The 21,257-nt window shown below is 45.3% G+C and overlaps 1 protein-coding gene across 1 annotated transcript in view; it reads left to right on the top strand.

Moving 5' to 3' along the window:
* Positions 1-16,295, top strand: part of NTF3 (neurotrophin 3) — an 84,124-nt gene extending 67,829 nt beyond the window's left edge. The window contains exon 2 of the mRNA XM_084811863.1: positions 15,185-16,295. Within this exon, the coding sequence (XP_084667989.1) occupies positions 15,185-15,973 (789 nt within the window). The 3' untranslated portion in view covers positions 15,974-16,295. The remainder of the gene's footprint in view (positions 1-15,184) is intronic.
* The last annotated feature ends 4,962 nt before the right edge of the window (positions 16,296-21,257 follow it).

The raw sequence follows: 21,257 nt of genomic DNA, 5'->3' as shown, positions 1-21,257 counted from the left end.
CTGATATGCTGCTGCTGAGGTGATGGTTGGCACCTTTCAGCCAGGTGGTAGAAACAGCATGGGATGAAGAGAAGCCCAAGTACCCAGCTAGCTCGTCAGGCCTCAGCCCGGCGATGGAGAGAGCACAGGGTGGCAAGAAGCCCAGGCCCTGGCGACTTCACTGCAGCCTCTGACATCCTCAGCGGAGGGTCCTGGGGAACCGCAGGGGAACTGAGCTCATAGTTTCTAACACCTAGTTCATGCCCAGTATCAATACACATGCACAGACCTCCTGCTCTGCTTAATAGCTGGCACACTCTGGTGCATGCCGAAGAGGGGAGAGCAGGAAGGAGGGTTCAGTTGGACCCTGTTACAATCCCTCCATATGTGTCAGCTGAATTTGCAGTGGGAGGGATGCTCTAAGTTTGTAGTCGGAGTGATTTAAGCTTATGATGGACGACTCATGGCTCATATCTTCAGGACGGCTCAATTTTTTTATCCCTAAGCCCCAAAGACTTGACATATAAATATTGAATTGCCATGTGAAAATACAGTCATTTAATTTTGAGATGTTTTTATTGATGAGCAGACACCACTCTCTTGAGTTGGCATGAATGCTGCAGGGAGGGGGGATGGGAGGGAGGAATTCCTCACATTTATCAAATATAAAAATGTGCATCTCAAAATATGTACTTTATATTTCGCCATATTTTTTTGCCAGATTTCATTTCTGCCCTACTCTGGAACAAGATGTAATGTAGAGTTAGTTGTCACTGAAAATTGCAAGCCTGTGTCACCTTCCATCTCCTCTTCGTAATATGTAGTTTCTGAAGCATGTGATATGATACCGCGTTATGCATTTCCCTGCTACCACTCTACATTGACTGTCATGTCATGCATTTCCTTAACTACACGTTAGTTGGAGAGGGGGAACTCACCACAGGTTTGTGCTTTTGATGGTCACATCCAGTGACCTAGCACCTACTTCTCATTTACGTGTTAAATCTGTATCTGGGCTGTACCACTTTAACTCTGTAGGTTGGTAGTTCACAGCACTGAATAGTCCTCCATACAAAAGTTCCCTGTATGTAGAAAACTAGATGTCAAGGAGAAGATTGGGATAGAACCCTTCTCCTTGATGTGAGAATGTTTTGTATCTGATTGGGGGGGGGGTGAATGGAGGAGCATAGCAAAAATGTGAATATTTTTATGGACATCATTGATAAGCCGCAAATCAGACTGAGTTTGATATTTTGCATTCACTCTTATACTGAGTATTACTATCAAGCTTAGCTGAGGTTATGCTAGATATTAGGGTGTGTGTGTGTGTGCTGTAATTGCCTGCTGTGAGGCTTGATGTCTCTAGTCAGAAGACCCTGAGTGACCTCTAACTGTAGTGATGTCAGCAGGACTCAAATCCCCAGTCCAAAATAAAAGAGAATTAACTTTGGTTCAGGTGTGAGAAGCAGCTGCTGTTCCAAGTTGTGAGCTAAGCACTTTTGGGGGAGCTATATGAGAGAGTGTTCTGCTGGAAATACAATCAAGTCTTTGTGATTGGTCCAAACAATGGGTTCAAGGAAACCATCAAGGACCTGAAAAATATTCCCTTCTGCCCACTCTCAGTCAAAAGGCTGTTTCATACAGTATGCAGCAATAAACTTGGGTTGCTACTGAGTGGACACATAGCTCCCTGGAGAGTGTACCTGTATGATACACATATGTTTGGTACATACACATAAGAACATAAGAAGAGCCATGCTGGAGCAGACCAAGGGTCCAGCTAGTCCAGCATTCTGTTCACACAGTGGCCAACCAGCTGCCTGCAGGAAACCCACAAGCAGGGTATGAGCTCAACAGCACCCATTTCCCCCAGCAACTGGTGTACATAGGCTCACTGCCTCTGGTCCCGGAGGTAGCACAGAGCCATCAGGACTAGTAGCCACTGATAGCCTTTTCCTCCAGGAATTTGTCTAGCCCCCTTTTAAAGCCATCCAAATTGATGGCCATCACTACATCCTGTGGTAGCGAATTCCATAGTTTAATATGTGCTGTGTGAAGATGTCCTTCCTTTTATCTATCCTGACTCTCCCACCAATCAGCTTCATGGGATGACCCCGGGTTCTAGCGTCTTGAGAGAGGGAGAAAAATGTCTCCCTATCCACATTCTCCACACCATACATAAGTTTGTAAACATCTGTCATGTCTCCCCTTACCCTCCTTTTTTCCAAGCTAAACAATCCCAGCTGTTGTAGCCTTCTCTCAAAGGGGAGATGCTCCAGCCCCTTGATCATTTTAGTGGCCCTTTTCTGCACTTTTCCATCTCTATGATATCTTTTTTTAAGTATGGTGACCAGAACTGTACACAGTATTCCAAGTGTGGTCACACCATAGATTTGTATAGGGGCGGTATGATGTTGGCAGTTTTATTCTCAATTCCTTTTCTAATTATGCCTAACATGGAGTTTGCCTTTTTGACAGCGGCCGCACACTGGGTTGACATCTGCATTGAGCTGTCCACCACAACCCCAAGATCTCTTTCCTGGTCGGTCACCTCTAGCTCAGATCCCATCAGGCTATACTTGAAGCTGGGTTATTTTGCCCCAATGTGTATCACTTCATACTTGCTTACATGAACTGCATTTGCCATTCTCCCAGTTTGGAGAGACCCTTTTGGAGCTCTTCACAATCCCTTTTTGCTTTAACCACCCTAAAGTATTTGGTGCCATTGGCAAACGTGGGCGCTGCTCACTCCTAATTCCAGATCAGTTATGAACAGGTTGAAATGCACTGGTCCTGATACAGATCCCTGCGGGACCCCACTATTTACTTCCCTCCATTGGGAGAATTTAGCATTTATTCCTGTTCTCTGCTTGCTGTTCTTTAACCAGTTTCTGATCCGGAGAGGACCTGCCCTCTTATTCCATGGCTGCTAAGTTTTCTGAGGAGTTAAATGTACACTTTACAACATATTCAATATTAAAATATAAAGGGTTGGATCCATACTATGTTAGTCAGGGTTTAGTCCCATTGAAATCAATAGGAAAAATTAGTCATATAAATAGGACTAAAGCATGACTGACAGCTTGAATCCAGTCCAAAGAAAATACACAAGTATGTAGTCTAGCTGTTAAGCAACACACCACCAAATATAAATAATAAATGTGTGTGTTATTTATATCAAAGTTTTACTACACTAATAATTACAAAATTATTATGGATTATTAGAAAATAGATAATAATTTCCAGCCTAAAATGTATGTTATAAATTACCTTCCCAACAATCTTTGTAACAGATATTTACAAAAATTAAAATCAGGGATGGGCTGAATAAATGAAACAAGTGGGGCTAAAAATGTAAGCCCCCCTGCTGCCCCCGGCTCAAATGGATTTTCCCCATTTCAAGTTCAGCGAGCCAAACTCAAAATGACTCGCACACCGTCTCATTTGCTCCCCCACCCTCCCCGTCAATCCCGCTCCTCTTGCCAAAGGAAAAAAAATTCCTTACTCTGCTCCACTCAGAGTTGAAACATGCTTCACCAAGGCTCTTTGACTATTTTTATTGTTTTGTGTTTATTTTATTCATACCCCACCCTTCAACAGATTCCCAGGCCAGGTTACCAAAAGTTAAATTACAATGAAACAAAGTAAAATAAAAAAGAACAAGAATATTATAACACTGCAATATAAAAGTGGTATAAAAGCGGTCAGTGGGATTCAGCAACAAACATTCAAGCAGCCCAACCGTGTTCTGGGCTGCACAAGCAGGTGCTCGACTGCTAGCTGACTACAGTATTTGCAGACGTGCATGTTCTTTTAATGTAATGATGATGCAATAAATAATCATTTCTTTTGGTCCTCTGTGAACTGTTCTGATATTATTTATTTACTACTTTTATAGACTGCCTTTCTGTCGAGGGACAAAAGGTGGTTTGCTGCTTGAAACAAAGGTTAACCATCTAAGAGATAGGAGACACAAGGAAAAGGCAACAGGGAGGGGAGACAAAAATAATCAAATGCAGGTATTATTTCTTTAATGCTGTTACATAATGAATTTCCATAATGACCAGGTAAAATAATGACTGTAGCAGACATGGGAGGAGAGGAGGAGCCAAAGGGGTGTTGGTCCCGGCAGAGTAAGCAGAGCGGGCCTTGCTGTCTTGCATCTTCCTCAGGTGTCGCCACGTGGAATATGGAGACGGCTGCAGGAGCAGAGGCAGTTCATTCCAGCAGGGCCAGCGGAAGGGCCTCGCAGTAGGGGGGCTCAGGCGAAGCCCCTCACATGTTTAAACCGTGTGCGAGCAGGTTGCGTAGCCACACAGACTGGCCCTGACCCCAGCAGTTTGGCGAGTGTGTACAGCAGGAGCAGACAGCTGGTGGCCTTCCAGATGTTTTTGGCCTCCAACTCCCAGCAGCCCTAGCCCGCATAGCCAATGGTGAGAGACGATAGGAGCTGTAAGCCAAAACATCTGGAGGGCTACAAGTTGCCCGCTCCTGATGTAAAGAACCCTAATCATAGAATCATAGAATAGTAGGGTTGGAAGGGGCCTACAAGGCCATCGAGTCCAACCCCCTGCTCAGTGCAGGAATCCAAGTCAGAGCATCCCTGACAGGTGGCTGTCCAGCCTCGTCTTGAAGGCCTCCAGCGTGGGAGAGCCCACCACCTCCCCAGGTAATCGGTTCCATTGTCGTATTGCTCTAACAGTCAGGACATTTTTCCTGATGTTCAGCTGGAATCTGGCTTCCTGTAACTTGAGCCCATTCTTCCGTGTCCTGCACTCTGGGATGATCGAGAAGAGATCCTGGCCTTCCTCTTTGTGACACCCTTTCAAGTCCTTGACGAGCGCTATCATATCTCCCCTCAGTCTTCTCTTCTCAAGGCTAAACATGCCCAGTTCTTTCAGTCTCTCTTCTTAGGGCTTTGTTTCCAGGCCCCTGATCATCTCTGTTGCCCTCCTCTGAATCCTCTCCAGTTTGTCTGCATCCTTCTTAAAGTGTGGCACCCAGAACTGGACACAGTACTCCAGATGAGGCCTAACCAGTGCTGAGTAGAGGGAAACTAGTACTTCCTGGGATTTGGAAGCTATGCTTCTATTAATGCAGCCCCAAATAGCATTTGCCTTTTTCGCAGCCACATCACATTGTTGGCTCATCTTCAGCTTGTGATGGACAACAATTCCAAGATCCTTCTCGCTTGTAGTGTTGTTGAGCCAAGTATTCCCCATCTTGTCACTGTGCATTTGGTTTCTTTTTCCTAGGTGCAGAACTTGGCATTTATCCCTATTAAATGTCATTCTATTGTTTTCTGCCCAGTGCTCCAGTCTATCCAGATCACTTTGAATTTTGTTTCTGTCTTCCAAAGTATTAGCTATCCTGCCCAGTTTTGTGTCATCTGAAAATCTGATCAGCATTCTCTGCACCTCCACCTCCAAGTCATTAATAAAAATGTTGAAGAGCACTGGGCCCAGGACTGAGCCCTGCGGTACCCCACTTGTTACTTCTCCCCAGTTTGAGAAGGTCCCATCGATAAGCACTCCTTGAGTCCGATTCTGTAGCCAACTGTGGATCTACCAGATCATTGTTTCTAGCCCACTTTGAGCTAGTTTGCTCATCAGGATATCATGGGGCATTTTGTCGAAAGCTTTGCTGAAGTCGAGGTATATGATGTCCACAGCATTCCCACCGTCTACAAGGGAGGTTACTTGATCAAAAAATGAGATCAAATTCATCTGGCAGGATTTGTTCTTGACAAATCCATGTTGGCTTCAAGTAATCACTGCATTGTTTTCAAGGTGCTTCCAGATGGATTGCTTTATCATCTGCTCCAGAATTTTCCCAGGGATTGATGTCAGACTGACTGGTCTGTAGTTCCCAGGTTCCTCCTTTTTACCCTTTTTGAAGAAAGGGACTTCATTAGCCCTCCTCCAGTCTTCTGGCACTTCTCCCCGTCCTCCATGATTTCTCAAAGAGAATAGACCGTGGTTCTGAGAATTCTTCTACCAGTTCCTTGATTACTCTAGGATGCAGTTCATCTGGCCCTGGAGATTTGAACTCATTCCAAGTAATTGGGTGTTCCTTGACCATATGCCTATGAGCGCCTCTGCCTTTTCTTTGTCATCTGTTATCGTTTTGCCATCCTTATTTAATAGCTAAACAACCATTTCTTTCCCCTGCCTTTTACTGTGCACATAGCTGAAGAAAGCCTTTTTGTTGCTTTTAGCATCCCTCGCTAACCTCAGCTCGTTCTCAGCTTTAGCCTTCCTGACGCCATCCCTGCAATTCTGTGCTACCTGCCTGTACTCTTCCTTTGTTACTTGGCCTTCCTTCCACTTCTTATATGTGTCCTTTTTTGTTTTCAGGTCATCCCTAAGCTTTTTGTGAAGCCACATTGGCTTCTTCTGTTGTCTTCCACCTCTTTGTCTTGTTGGAATTGTTTGTAATTGTGCCTTGAGAATTTCCTTTTTTAAAAGTTCCCACCCATCTTGGACTCCTTTTCTTGTTAGCGTCGCTTGCCATGGGACCTTCCTGATCATTGTTCTGAGTTTATGAAAATCAGCTTTCCTAAAATCCAGGGTACGCTTTTGACTACCCTCGGCTTTTTCTTCCCTTAGAACCAAGAACTCAAGTACAACATGGTCGCTTTCCCCCAGAGTTCCTGTAACTGCTACTTTATCCACTAAGTCATCTCTGTTGGTTAGGATCAAGTCAAGGATAGCCGATCCTCTAGTTCCTTCCTCTACTTTCTGTAGAAGGAAGTTATCCGCAACACAAGTCAGGAATTTCCTGGAGGGGCCATGTTTTGCAGAATTTGTCTCCCAACAAATATCGGGGAAATTGAAGTCCCCCATTACTACTACATCATGCTTCCTTAAAACATTGGCTATTTGCTTTTCAAAAGTTTCATCCTTGTCTTCTCCTTGGTTGGGTGGCCGGTAGTAGACTCTGACCACCAGGTTCCTTTTATTCTTTGCTCCATATATTTTGACCCAGATGCTCTCAATGGGGCTACCAAGCTCATCCTCCTGTATTTCTGTGCAGAGATATGAATTTTTCACATACAGGGCAACCCCACCTCCCTTTCTGTTCCTCGTCTTCTTTTTGGACAAGTTATATCCTTCAATTGCTGTATTCCAGTCATGAGAGTCATCCCACCAAGTCTCAGTTCTACCTATCAAGTCATAATTTCCCTCTTGTATTAAGAGTTCAAGTTCGTTCTGTTTGTTTCCCATACTCTGGGCATTAGTATATAGACATCGAAGACCATGTGCTTCATAGTCTGGCTTTCTTCCTACATGTGTCTGAAGACTATTATTGGGTGCTATGAGACCTGTTCTCTCCGTTGCAGTGCATGCGCCTACATCCATTGTTACCCCCAACATTACATCTCCCTTCCCCATGGGATTCAGTTTAAAGCCCTCCTGATGAAGTTCTTCATGCTGTAACCAAACACATTCTTCCCATCCTTTGTGAGGTGCAACCCGTCCCTTGCCAACAGCCCATCTTCCAGGAAGTGTAGGCCTTGGTCTCAGAATCCAAATCTCTCTTGTTGGCACCACCTTCGTAGCCAGTCATTCACCCGGAGTATTTTTCGTTCCCTTTTTATCCCTCTTCTAACTGCTGGAAGGATGGATGAGAAAACTGTCTGGGCCTCAAAGTTCTTGAGTTTCCTTCCCAGAGCTTCAAAGTCTGACGTGATCTCTTCGTAGCTCCACTTGGCGGTATCTGTCAAGGGCTCCTTGGAGGCCTCTCTCAGTCTAATTTAGTAACCAAGTCCAGACACAGACAAAGGGATTCCTTTTAAAGCTTTATTCTTCTTTTATAACTTAACAACTCTACAGGTAGCAACTAGATCTGAGCAGCAGAGTACCTATGCCCTAAGTTGAAACAGTTGGTCCCTGTTTGAAAGGGAATTACTGGCAGACCCCTGAACTTAAGGACTAGGGAGAGTCCCTCCCCTTTTCCCTTGGATCCTCGGGGCGCAGCCGTTGTTTGCGTGCCAACCGGGCACTGCGCCTCCTTTCCGCGCCCTCCATCTGGCGCCGCTCTCTGCGTCTGCGTCGCGCATCCACCACGTCTGCTATCTCTGCTCGGTCACTCTCTGGACTGCTTTCTAATCTAGGAATGCTGGTGGGAGGAATCTCCGTCAGCTGTGGGCCCTGGGAAAGAGGAGCGCGCTCCTCTCCCAGGAGCGACTGCTCTTCCTCAGAATCAGAACTACTCTGGGATTCTATGGGCTCAGTGTCCACCCTGACAGTATCATTTGTTCCCACATGGATGAGAAGAAAGGGATACCTGTCAGTGGGCTTTATGAGTGCATGTACCAATGCACATGTGTACAGCACCTCCACACGGAATCCTGATTGGCACAGAATCTACGTGCTTCACCTACATCCTGAATGCACAGCTGGTGGTATGTGCGGCCCGTTGGCGTGCTGGCCAAGGGCAGCGAGGCCTCCACAGCCGTCCAGTCCCTGCAGGCATTCAGTAAACACAGGAGGAGGGTCGCATGTGCCCCCTTGTCTCACCTCTCCCACTGTGGTAGCCAGGTGGAATAGCTGCCTGGTGGAGATGGTTCTGGGAGGAGAGGGGCCAAATGTCTGCTGGTCTCAGCTGACCTGGTGGTTTCTCCATCTGACCTCATTTGTAGCAGATAATTTACACATTAGCATTACCAAGCATGCTGTGATTGACCTCTCTCTCAGGGCAGGCAATATATTATTTGCCACAAACATTTTTGCTGCTACTACATGTAGAATTAAAATACCTGATGTGAACACATTAAAAATGTGATATTGTACAGCATTTGCACCAACCAGAATTAAGAGAATAGAAACGGCCACTCCACTTGCACGCCATTTCACGGGCCACAGAATTAAGCCTCGTTCTGAGCAGTGTTCTGAGAAAAACCTCCGCAGAATGATGCTACATTGCAGTGTCGTGTTGTTCTGGTGTATTTGGGGAAAAAGAAATGGCCACTGCAAGCAGAAAGGAGACCCGAAGAGCGACAGTTAGTGTTTCTCCCCCACCCCAAAAAGGCAGGAGGGGGGCAGTTTTGCCCCTTTCACCTGGACACCCCGCCGCCCAGTTGCAAGTAATCCACCAGTACGCTATGACCTACCTTGCTCTTCCCTGGTCTAAACCACACCTCACATTTTGAAAGCAGTGGACATTGGTAACTGGAAGTTTAAATGCCTTGATCCCATTCCCATCTGCCCTTTTTGGTGAGGTTGAGCTCAAATTACTGTGACCACAGGGTTTCTGTTTTCTCTTGCACGGTAGCCTTTGATACCCTTCCTGAAAGTTTTTGGCCCAGTTCACCTTGTTGGCAGTCCCCATGGAGTAGCGGGACCTCTGCTGGCTGGCCTCCCATCCTTAACGGGAATGACGCAGAGTCACCAGTTCATAGGCTGACACGCCTCTATACATGCAGCCCCCGCCATCGGCTTGATTACTGCAGCTCCTTTTCCAGGCTGCAGTCACGCACATGTGTGGGGGAGGGCACTGATCATATGAAACGGGCCGCTATCACAGGTCTCTCCTATAGCAGTAGCAGATTTTCATATTATTGTTGTTATTCCACCGGTTAGTTGTTGCATTTCTGTTTGTAAAAGTGTCCAGTTTTTCCTTATTGCGCAGTAGTAGTATTACTGCCTGTGAAGCTATTGAATGCTTGAGGTATAGTACAGAAATGCTAACTCTCACGCTCCATTACCAAAGTAGGCATTATCTGACCATGCAAAAGGAAAGGAACAGAATGAGTTTCTGAAGACTTAGGGGACCTCAGAGGTACACAGAAAAATCTTGGATTTTTAGCTTGCCAAATCTTTTTAGGATGGCTCCAGGAGCCCCACCACCCTTGTGTAGCAGCACTGCTCAGAGCTCAAGCTTGTGGCTGTGTGGTGAAAGAGGCGAGGACATTTGTTTAGGGCCCCCCGCTAGAGCAAACACAACAAATGCTGCTAGCAGACAAACCTGCGTCCCGCTGAGCCTCCTTAGGAGAAAACAGAGGTCAGGACTGGCAGCAGAAGCTTTGCGCCCGATGCATTCGCCTCACCAGCAAAACCACAGCTGGAGTGGGAGGAGGAGGAGGAAGGACACTGAGGAGCAGCTGCAGGGACAGGGGGAGAGGGCTCTGCGAGAGAGAGAGAGAGAGAGAGCTGGTTCCCGCGGTGGATTGTCCCCTCGTTTGTTTCAGAGTGGCTTATCATGTTGTCTGAACCCAGCAGGATGGCTTAAGCATGGGTTGTTGACCACACACAAGCCACCCTGAGAACCCATGGCTTGTTGTTGGGATGTTCCGGGCGGCTTGTTTAAAGGGTGGCTTGTCATGATGGGTGAACCTGGCCGTGTGGTTTCTGCATGGCTTGTTGGAAAGGGCTACAGAGATGCCTGGCAAGTGCCACAAGAAACCCGGGGGCTCCTCGCAGAACCCTCTGCCCCTCTTTCTCCAGCTTGGGGCTCAATTTTGTCTCAATGTTTTCTTTATTTAACCCCTGTGGGGGATGGGGATTTTGGTATGAAAACAGGCAGGGGGAAAGCTTAAATCCCCCCTCCCAAAGTGCCATGGTCCCGAATTGGGGGCGTTTGCACTTACCCAAAGGCAAGTCAATCACCCTAGCTGTACTAGGAAGGGGAACTTCAAGGAGCAGCCAAGGAAGCATTTTTAAGGAATAGAGAAAGAAAATAAATAAAACCCTCAGCCGCGCCATCCTAAAAAGTAAGATACGCTCCCCCTGCCCCGCGCTAGTGCAGACATAGCACGTGCGCGCATATGCACACACATTTATTTGTATGTCAGCGCAGGTGCTTTGCAAGGCAAGAAAGCGGGGGGGGTCTCATCACAGCAGGAGCAGAGACGAATTGTGCTGCAAAGGCTGCTGGGAGACGTGCTGGGAGCAGGCGGGAGGACCAAGGGGGAAACAAGCCATGGCAGCTGGCGAGCACCTGATGGTCTGCTGGCAGCAGTGTGGCTTAGAGAGGGATTGAACAACCCACCATGGTCTGTTTGCAAGGGGGCTTTTCCTGAACTGGCCCAGAGAGAAGAGAAACTGACACATTTGGGGTAATATGGGAGTGGGGTGCAAATTAACTGAAGAATGTATTTGGGATTATTTGGATGGGAACTAGGCTTGCCTTCTATGAAATGTAAGTTCTAGTAATTATTTCTAAATTTGCATTTATACATATAAATTAGCATATGCAAATGTGTATCCTTTTGTTATCGTTTCCTTTTTTGGTGGTGCGTAAGTGGCCTATCTACTATTGAACCAAGCCCAGGGAGCCCATCCGTGCTCCTCTGGGCAAGCTATGGCCCCCCCAGCTTGATTGGGGGTGAGGAGGCAGCGGCTGTCCCACAGCCAGCTCCATGGAGCCAGGGGATGTAGAGGGAGGGGAGAGGGGGGAAGTCTCCTCTTGTCTTGCCCCATTTCCCCTCTGTTGGCAATTATGTCGATGTGCCCACAATGTGAAAGTTGAAAAGCAGTAATGAAAATCAAAAAAATGTTTTAAATGTGTAGTAAAAATGAGACAAGGATGTTATAAAAAAAAAAAAAAGAGAGGTGGGGAAGCAAAATATAGAAACTGTGTGATTTTTTTATGGGCCTGTCATCTTATTTGCACTGATATTCTTATCTTGCCAGTTTTCATCACCACAACCAGCTCTAAGGGTCAGGGTTCCTTCTCTCAGTCTTCTCGTCCCATTGGCAACCCCAGACTTTTCTCCATCCGGCCAAGGATGGGCATGTAAAAGCTGACCGCTGCTACTGGGCTACTGAGCACAGCCCTGATTAGTTATTTGCACTGAACAACACACACTTACTTGTAGAGTGCAAACTTTTGTAAGATTTGAACAGAGGCCCCAGACAGTGGATGAGGTGGCAAAACTATTCTTGGAATGGACTGTTATAGTCTGCCGATGGGGGATTGCATGGTTGAATACTTTCCCATGGAAAAAAGGAAATTCCTGCACATAAAAAAGCAACAGACTGTAATCTTGCTTTTCTATGTGCTGTGACATTTTTTATGGAGGAGCATCAGTTTTCTCCACCTGAGGATTGAATAGTCCAAGGGGGTGTTTCTACCAGCAATGTACTCCGAGCCGGCTGCGGGTGGAGGTCGTTAGGGATACATGACGGCATGGCCATCCCGCAGCCACCCCGGAGCTTATCAGGGAAAAACCGGATTTCCTGAGACTGCTTGCAGTCTGACTCTTTTCCTCGAGTCGGGTCTGCCCCGGTATAGTTGCTGTGTGCTCCAGCCCCCGCATTGGCCTCGGCTATGCCGGCCCTGCCCAGGGGTGCGCCTTTCACCCTGGCCCTGGTCAAGGGGTGGTTCCTGGGTGTTTCCTGTCCCTGCACAAACCAATTAGTGTCTCCTCAGAAGCAACTCCCATTGTGCTGAATGAGGCTTGTCCCCTGAATGCCCACATCAGAATTTACAGAGATGCCCCTCAATTGAAAGAGGCACAGTTTAAAGCCCGATTCCCTAATTGCAATAAAGCACGATCTCGAGGCTCCAATTCTCCTTTGTTTGGTTTATTGCCTTAGGAAGTCACTACTTCACAGCTTCGTTACAGAGAACCTGTGGTTAGAAAGGGAGCTGGTTTCCCATCCCTGTGTTTTTCCTCCCCCACCTTTCCCAGCACAAGCATGTGTGTGTCTACTCAGAAGTAACTCCCATTGTGCTCAGTGAGGCTTGCTCCCGAAATGCAGGTGCAATCTGGACCTTCAGTGGATAGGAGAAAGGGGGGAGGGGGGAAGCCTCTCTCATTGGTTGAGCAGCCCCTGCCAGTCAGAGGACACTCACTCCCACCCCCACCCGTACCAGGAAGTGTGTTCTGTGAAGCGATTTTCACTGGTACAGAGAACCTGTTCCTGGAGCCCTGCATGGACCAACTGCAGCAAAGCTGATTCCTTTTAAAAAATCCAGTACTCCTCCATTCGCTTCTCCTTCTGTTGTCATGGAAACATGGCCCAAGAGTAGTTTTATTACTATCAACTGCATGTATGAAGTAAGCCAAAGCTTAATAGTCAAACCAACCTGTCTACAATTCTGACACTGATTTTGATACCTGACAGTCATGTGCTTTCTACGGTGTAAGGGTTCCTCTGAATTGCTTTCAGAACTTTTTTTTTAAGTAGAGGACAGCAGCTAGGATTATTTTCGTTCTACAATCAACATCAGTCATGCTGGCAGGTCTGTTTTTAACCACTGTTCCCTCCCCCCCTTGTAGGAGCTAGGTTACCATTTTACAAACAGCTCACTCTAACATGATTGCTGCTTCTTTAGTTCCAGTGATCTACTCTTAGAAATTCCTGCGTTTTCTCCAGAGACTTTTGTTTTCATAGAACAGCAAGATCTATTGTGACAAATTAAATGCCTTGTCTTAAATTGTCAGTTAGTTGTAATGAACACGTAGACTAGGCTTAGGTGAGCTCATTTCATAACAAAATATGGATGTGGGGTAAACACATTTCTTGACCATAAAAGGGCAGCTTGCACGTTGCCAGAGAGTGTTCTTTTCTACACAGTCACAGAGTTAAGCAAAGCTAAGTCCTCTTCTTCCCAAGGTGATTAGCTAGCACATTTGCTGTGGTATAAACTGTTGTGGGCTAGAGTCCACTCCATCAGAGGTCGGTCAGTACACATATATATTGGAATTAAACATGGTGATGCCACTAAAAGCATCAATCCTGTGTCTCTTCTCCCACATAAGATATAAGGCAGAGGTGGACTAACATCAGACTTAGACAATCTACTTTTTTCTGTTTTGCTAGCATGCCCATGGTCCACCCGTGTGTTTCACCTTTCTAGAGCGAGCGCGCATACTTGCTGGATCTAGACTGAGTTAATCATACTTTAGTCCCACTGAAGTCAATGGGACAAATACTCATGACCAACTTAAGCCTAACATTGAATTCAGCCGGAGCCAAGTGTAACTACCATAGTCTGGATCCAATCCAGGATCTCTCAACTATTAAGGCATAACTAATCTGTGGAAAGGGGACTTGGATATGTGCGCTTGATACATCAGAACTGCCTTCCTGGTGCACACCACAGCCCACCTAGTCACAACATTCTTCACACGATTCCAGCAACCAGCAGTTGCTACCTGGCCCACAACAAATTTCCCAATGGACTGCAGCCTATCTTCTGCCCACTCATGTTCTAGTAATACTTGATGTATGATGTGAAATCATCAGGCTATGAGTGTTTTCACTCTGTTTCATTGGCTACTGCTTGTACGGGTGTGAAGCTCACAGTCTGATGTCATGTTAGATATTGATTATCCCTAGATGTTATAGGGAGGATGGAAGATGATGATGTGGGATTATTGTTTTCAGTGGTAGTCAGTGTCTGCTCTAACATCTAGTTTCGGCCAAAGACTTAAGAATAAATGCACACATTTTTTCTTTCCATGTAGCTTTCAGAACACATCCATGGGTTCAGTTTTGCCATGTAAAACTTCAGTTGATATCAGTAGAACGTATGTGTCAATTATCTAGGGCAGGATTACAGTATAGCAAGAGCTCCTGATATCAGTGCATAGATCAGATATTTATTCTCTCTCTTTTTTTTTTAACATAGCAGCAAGCAACACTATCACTTCTCTGATTATACCACCAACCACATTTTATGCTGAAGTGACACAGTATAATGATAGAATAGATGCTTCACCTGGGGAAGGTGCCAGGGTCAATCCCTGACATCTCCAGTTAAAAGATTCTCAGATGTTGGGGCTGACAAAGATTTCTGCATAGGATTCTTAGACAATTCCAGGCTAGGTCAATCAATGATCTTATTAAGCATAAGATCGCATCATGTATCAGAGCTTAGTGGTAGAGCAGATTCTTTGCACACAGAAGGATGATCCATGCTCAGTTCCTGGCTACAGGGATCTGAAGTAGCAGGACTGGAAAAGACTCCCCACCAGAGACCAGGATACTCACTGCCAGCCAGAGTAGACAATATTGAGCTTGATGGGGCAATAGTCTAATAGTCTGCAGTATAAAGCAGATTCATTTGACCATATGAACTTGAAAAATTTCTTGCCTGTGTCCTAGCCAGTGGTTTCTGGGATCGTACCCATAATTTGTAAAAAACTGCATTTGCAAAATATATATTTTTAAAAAAAAACTAGGATGGGCCAATTGATTCTACCTGTAAGCTCATTTAATTGACTCTAAGTTGACTCTCAATTCTTTTTCAGATCTTACACGTGAACAAGGTGATGTCCATCTTGTTTTATGTGATATTTCTTGCTTATCTCCGTGGCATCCAATCTACCAACATGGATCAAGGGAGTTTACCGGAAGATTCAATAAATTCTCTCATTATAAAACTTATTCAAGCAGACATTTTGAAAAATAAGGAATCCAAACAGATGATAGATATTACGGATAGTGTTCCAGACACAATGAAGAAAACAGAGTCTATTGAGCCAGATATAGATGACAACGAAAATGTGAAATTGGATTTCCCGCCAGTGGATACAGAAATATTGAGGCAACAGAGACGCTACAGCTCCCCCAGGGTCCTCTTTAGTGACAATGCCCCATTGGAGCCCCCACCATTGTACCTTATGGAGGATTACATTGGTAGTTCTGTGGTGGTGAACCAAACGTCTCGGCGGAAGAGGTTTGCTGAAAGCAAGAGTCACCGTGGGGAGTATTCGGTGTGCGACAGTGAAAGCCGATGGGTCACAGACAAATCTTCAGCTATTGACATTAGAGGACACCAAGTAACTGTGCTAGGAGAAATCAAAATGGGCCCTTCCCCAGTCAAGCAATATTTTTATGAGACAAGGTGCAAACAAGTCAAACCTGCCAAAAGCGGTTGTCGTGGCATAGATGATAAGCACTGGAACTCCCAGTGCAAAACATCGCAAACATTTGTACGGGCATTGACTTCGGAAAACAATAAACTTGTAGCCTGGCGCTGGATAAGAATAGACACCTCTTGCGTGTGTGCGTTGTCCAGGAAAATCGGACGAACATAGGTCTGCGTCTCTCTGCCATATAAATTATTATGTCTAAATTATATGATATGCATGTAGCATAAAATGTTTCTATGGTTTTATATATTATATGTTGTCCTTATTTATTAAATTCCAGCAAACTACAAGATATATATATATAAGCTTTCTCTCTCAATAAATGACAGTAAAGTATGGATGGCGACCATGGGCAGAGCCATTTTTCATGACTGCTTGTGACTCCTGCCCCTCCCCAGCTTTCCATAAACTGCCTGTAAAATCTTTGTGTAACATCATTATTTTTCATTCAGTATTGTCAATCCACTGACCACTGAGTAAACCTGTTAAAAGAAATTGGTTCACATTGCTGAGATTTCTGTACATGTTTTTCTATCAATACGTGTGTGTGTGTGTGTGTGTATACACACTCTCACATATACACACATACGGACGTGTGTATGTGTTAGTTATAAACCCTTTATCCCAGAATGAAAATTAAGCAGCATAGCCTACAGCTAATGTGACCGTTCCATCCACTGACTAGTAAGAAAATAAATTTCAATATGTTGTGCCATTAGAGTTACAGCCCCCCCATCTTATAGTTCCAGAACCACTGCTAATAATCCTGCAATTTAAGTTTAGGTTTTCTTTTTTGAAATACATTTGTTTTGTGGCTGTTTTTAATGCCGCCAATTCGTTTTTAGAAGACTAGGAAACAATCTAAAATATTTGTAACAGAATCTTGGCAAAGCCAAGAAGCCATCATTAATATAATATATAAAAGATGGATTTCCTCAAAATAAGCACTTTTTATTGTGTGCAGCCTTCTTCCCTTTTCCGATAATATATTTTATTTCTAATCTATCATTGCATTGATTTCTTTCTATGAACAGTAGGGGAAAATCTTATTCAGATTTTAATTGTTCCAGAATTCAAGTACAAAAGAGTATGCATTCCTGGAATGCATAAAAGCCAGACCGGTTCAAAGCATTTAAACAGTTTTGCACAACTTTTAATGGAGAATCTGGAATATTGATCAAAACCGCTTTTGTGTTGAATAAGAGTACTATAACAGTAATTGCAGTATTCAATGCAATTAGCTAAAATGGCTCCAATCCATCTTCAGTTGTGCACAACTAGTCGTATGCAGCAGCTGTTATTGAAACCAAATGCATATGTGCATCCACTGTGCAGGATCAAGACTTAATCTGTTTGTAGAAGTTACAAATCTTACTCCCTTGTTCAACTGGGATTAAGATGTCCATATATATGTGTTGTTTTCAACACCTCCCTCACTTACTTATATTCCCCTTCCAACTCAGCCAGCTTCCTGTTGAACCCTTTACGACTTCTGAAGTCCACACAACCACCTAACAGATTTATGAGCTAGGAAAGGCACTGATCCAAGGAGCAGGTGGTAGGCTTCAATACTCTAAGCAGCTAGCCTGGTCTCCTCCGGTAGCACAACCAGGACCACACTGTTCATTGTATTAGGTGCTACTACGTGCTATACAGGTTTCACCTAGAACTGCTGGGACAAAGAAACACACAATGGCTGAAAACATAGATTCCAGCAGTTACCCAGATCAGTCTCCAACTTTAAGCAAAGGTTCCTTCTTAGGTAGAGAATAGATGTCAAGAAGGACATGGCAGTCTTTATCTTAGCAAAGCTTTGACCGATTTTGGGGGGAGGAGTGAACTCTGGGGAGAGCTGCATGTCTCTGGGTTTTTCCTCCTGTACCAAAAGAATTCAGTGGCTGAATGTGTTTTACTGTGTTGGGGTGCTAACATAGGACCAACGAAAACCTGCAGTGATGCTACTTCGTGTGACTTGCCGCTACCCTCACTCTTCATTATACTTCTAAGAAAGAATACCTTTTACTAATGAGAAGTTGCAGAAGCTGAAAACATGTTTAATTATCCCAAACTGAAATAAAATGTTATATAACTTATTATTCTAATAATTGAAAATATTACATGATCACTGATAAACATTTTGTGCCCCTAACCAGGTTGCATCAAAGGGCACAAAAGTTCCCCCACTACAAGAAACTAGATTGTACAAAGGACCCCACAACATTTGGTTTCTGCCCACGGGATTACCAGACCCTCCCTAACCCATAATTGCCCTGATTTAAATAGAGACAGAAGAAAGAAAAGAAGCAATTATGTGTAGTGGCTTGGAGGCAGCACGCTGCAGCTATCCTGTTCTTCCCCCACTGCTAACTAAATGCCAGATCAGTTCAAACTTGCACTGATCCACCGATCCTCTGAACAGTCTTCCACTGAGAAAATCCAGACTGAACTCTCTCCATATCACTGAGGACAAAAACACATTGCATTATTCATGTCAGAACTGTAGCTATCACTGAATGTGTAAAATGGAGATGTTTTCCGCCATGGAGAAGGCTACAGTGGTTTTTTCCATAAGGCAAACATATCCAAATGGAAGCCAAGTTGAGAGGAGCTAAATTGCCTTAAGGCACTCACCTCACTTGGCCTCATGGCAATTAATGGTAGCAGTTGATGTAGGAAAACTCAACCAATTTAACCACTGTTGAGGGGCCGTTTGGTTGATAGCTCAGTTTGTAAGTTGGGGTTCGTATCTCTGACCTGCATATTCTGTTCTACCATATACATTACTAACTACAGTTGTAATAAGGCAAAAAAAGAAAAAGAACCTAGTAATAAAAAAAATCAAACAAACATATACATAGAAGGTCAAACGCACATTGTGATTGCACTGAAGAGCCCTGAAGTATCAGTTCACAGCAGACAAAGGCTCAAGTATTGGAGGGAGCTGAAGCAGTGTACTGAAATGAAAGCCCCTATCGTCCTCCTTATCCTCAAGGACATTTGGCTGCACTCCATCCATCTGCACCCTCCAAAACTGATCCCCTCAGTGCCTCCCTCCCCAACACCCAAGGTCACTCCACAGCACTCCACGGACCCCCAAGATCACTCTGCTGTCCTCCCCACACTTTCTGCACCCAGAGCCCTCTGCGTACCCCACTCACTGCCTTCTCCAGCCTTCTACACTCCTCTGAGTTTGCTCCACTGCCCTCCCCACTCCCTCTCAGGCCTCCACTGCCCCCCTAACTCCCCACTGCTCTTCCTATCTGCCAAGTTTGTTCCACAGCCCTCCATGCTCCCCCACAGCCCTTTGCACAAACATATACATATCCCTGCTTACTTGGCAATGGTGGGTTCCCCCTTTTTGGTATCAGGTGGCTGGATATGCTGCAAAAGAAAGTGTGGTCCTCCATCTGCCTTCCATCTTCACTTCCCCAGAATGCCGCCACAAAAAGAGGCATTTTGTGGAGATGACGATGGCAAGTGGCTGGAAGCTGGTGCTTCGACGCGTAGTGCTACCCAGTATAATTTTTTAAAAATATTCTTTATTACAAATATTTGGGGTGGACTCCAATGAGGGCTTATGCCCCTGCCAATCCTTTTCTGCCTCACCAGTTGCTTTGTGTTGCACAAGCGGGACCAACTGCTTACACAATGGAGACTTAGTGCTTCCTAGAGGAAGCCCCAAATCAGCAGAAATGTTCATTTCTGGAAGGAGACAGGTCGGCAGAGCTCCCTTATGTGAGCTCTGCTGACCCCCCTCCTTCCAGAAACAAGCATTTGTACTTGTTTTGAGTTGCCCCAGAAGCGCTAATTTGCTGTTGCACAAGCAGTGGGGGCCACTTGTGCAATGCAATCAGTGGGCAGAAGAGAATTGGTGGCAAAATGAGCATCCCCTTGGATTCTGCCCTCAAACATGCAAACCACCACTCGTTACAAAAAAATGGTTGCAACTACAAAATAAAAACATACAAACATCTCTGCTCAAGTAATTCTAACAACTAACCATCACATAATGATCCGGTGACCGCATCAATCATTTACACTGGTGGTGCAAACACAATGACCAAATTATATTGTTGTTTCAAATGGCATCTGACCTTGTTCGGTTTTCCCGTTTTTGCTGTCTATTTCCACATAGGTGAACAAATTCTGTTAATTTAGGGTGCAATCCTATGCATGTTTAGACAGAAAACGTTCTACGATTCCCAGCATGCCTCAGCCAGACTGGCTGGCTGGAGGGATGCTGGAAGTTGCAGGACTCCTTTCTGTCCCGACACGCAGAGGATCGCGCCTTTAGCCAGAGACATGATGTGTCATAACTTATTCATCGATCCCTTTAAAGAAGGAGTGCTAGCAAGTCTCCATTTAGGAGCTTTGAGTAATTTTGTAGCTATTCAAAGATTTCTTACCAATTCCAGATGCTTGCTTCTCACAACACTATTGAGACACCCAAGCAAGATATGCTTAGGGTTCATAGGTACAGCATAGCCAATCATTCTGTTCAAATTTTATACCTAAACCACTCTGATGGTTCACCAACTGGCTGGAATTTATTACTAGTGGCTATGGATGCCATATTAGGGAAGGCAGCTTTAGATATACGTAACATCGTTGGTTGATTCATTATTGCTTTGTGTGGAATAATCTTGGATCTGAATGTTGAACTGCAGCTCCATGAGGTACAGGTAAGGTGTCTGATCTGCAAAGGTTCCTTTCAGATGGCCCAAATGGGGGAACATGAGAAGAATCCTGGATGAGACCAGGGGCTGATCTGGTCTAGCATTATGTTTCCCACAGTGGCCAGTCCGACGCCTCTGGGAAGCCCACAAGCAGGGCATCAGGGCAAAAGCCGCCTCCCATCATCGTTTCCATGCAACTGGTATTCAGAGGCCTCCTGCCTTAAACCAGGAGGCAGCTTACAGCCACCCGGACTCGTAGCCACTCAGAGCCTTGTCTTCCGTTAAATTGCAGCCATTAGCCATGATAGCTAAAGGAAACCTCTGTGTTCAAGGCAGCATACCTCTGAGTACCAGAAGCACAGGGCAAACAACAGGTGGGCCGCTCGGGGGCTTCCCGGGGATATCGTCCTAGCTACATCTGGAAATGGGACTCTGGACTAGATGGGCTGTTGCCCTGGTCCAGCAGGGCTCTTCTTATGTTCCAATCAAATAGCCGCAATCAGGTTTAATCATGGCTGTGCACACATACATAAGCAAGCTGCCTTTTCCAAATTGCACCAATAATTTTGTTTGGGGCAATTATGTAAAAGGCTTCTAGGAGGTTCAGATAATGCCCCCCCCCGCCACATTCAAAGAACACACTAGCTGCTTCCATGTGCAGCTCATCAGGAGCCCCCTTGCCTGGAGGAGGTCTACACACATGGCTGCTGTGCTCGGAGATCCTCTCCTCCTGTCTGCCAAAAATGGGGGGGGGGCAGGGGGGCTGAGCCACC

Source organism: Heloderma suspectum, chromosome 7, assembly GCF_057233095.1.
Source record: "Heloderma suspectum isolate Gila_16-S chromosome 7, 16-S_ref, whole genome shotgun sequence".
Taxonomy (NCBI): Eukaryota; Metazoa; Chordata; class Lepidosauria; order Squamata; family Helodermatidae; genus Heloderma; species Heloderma suspectum.
This window is presented reverse-complemented; position numbering and strand designations above follow the sequence as displayed.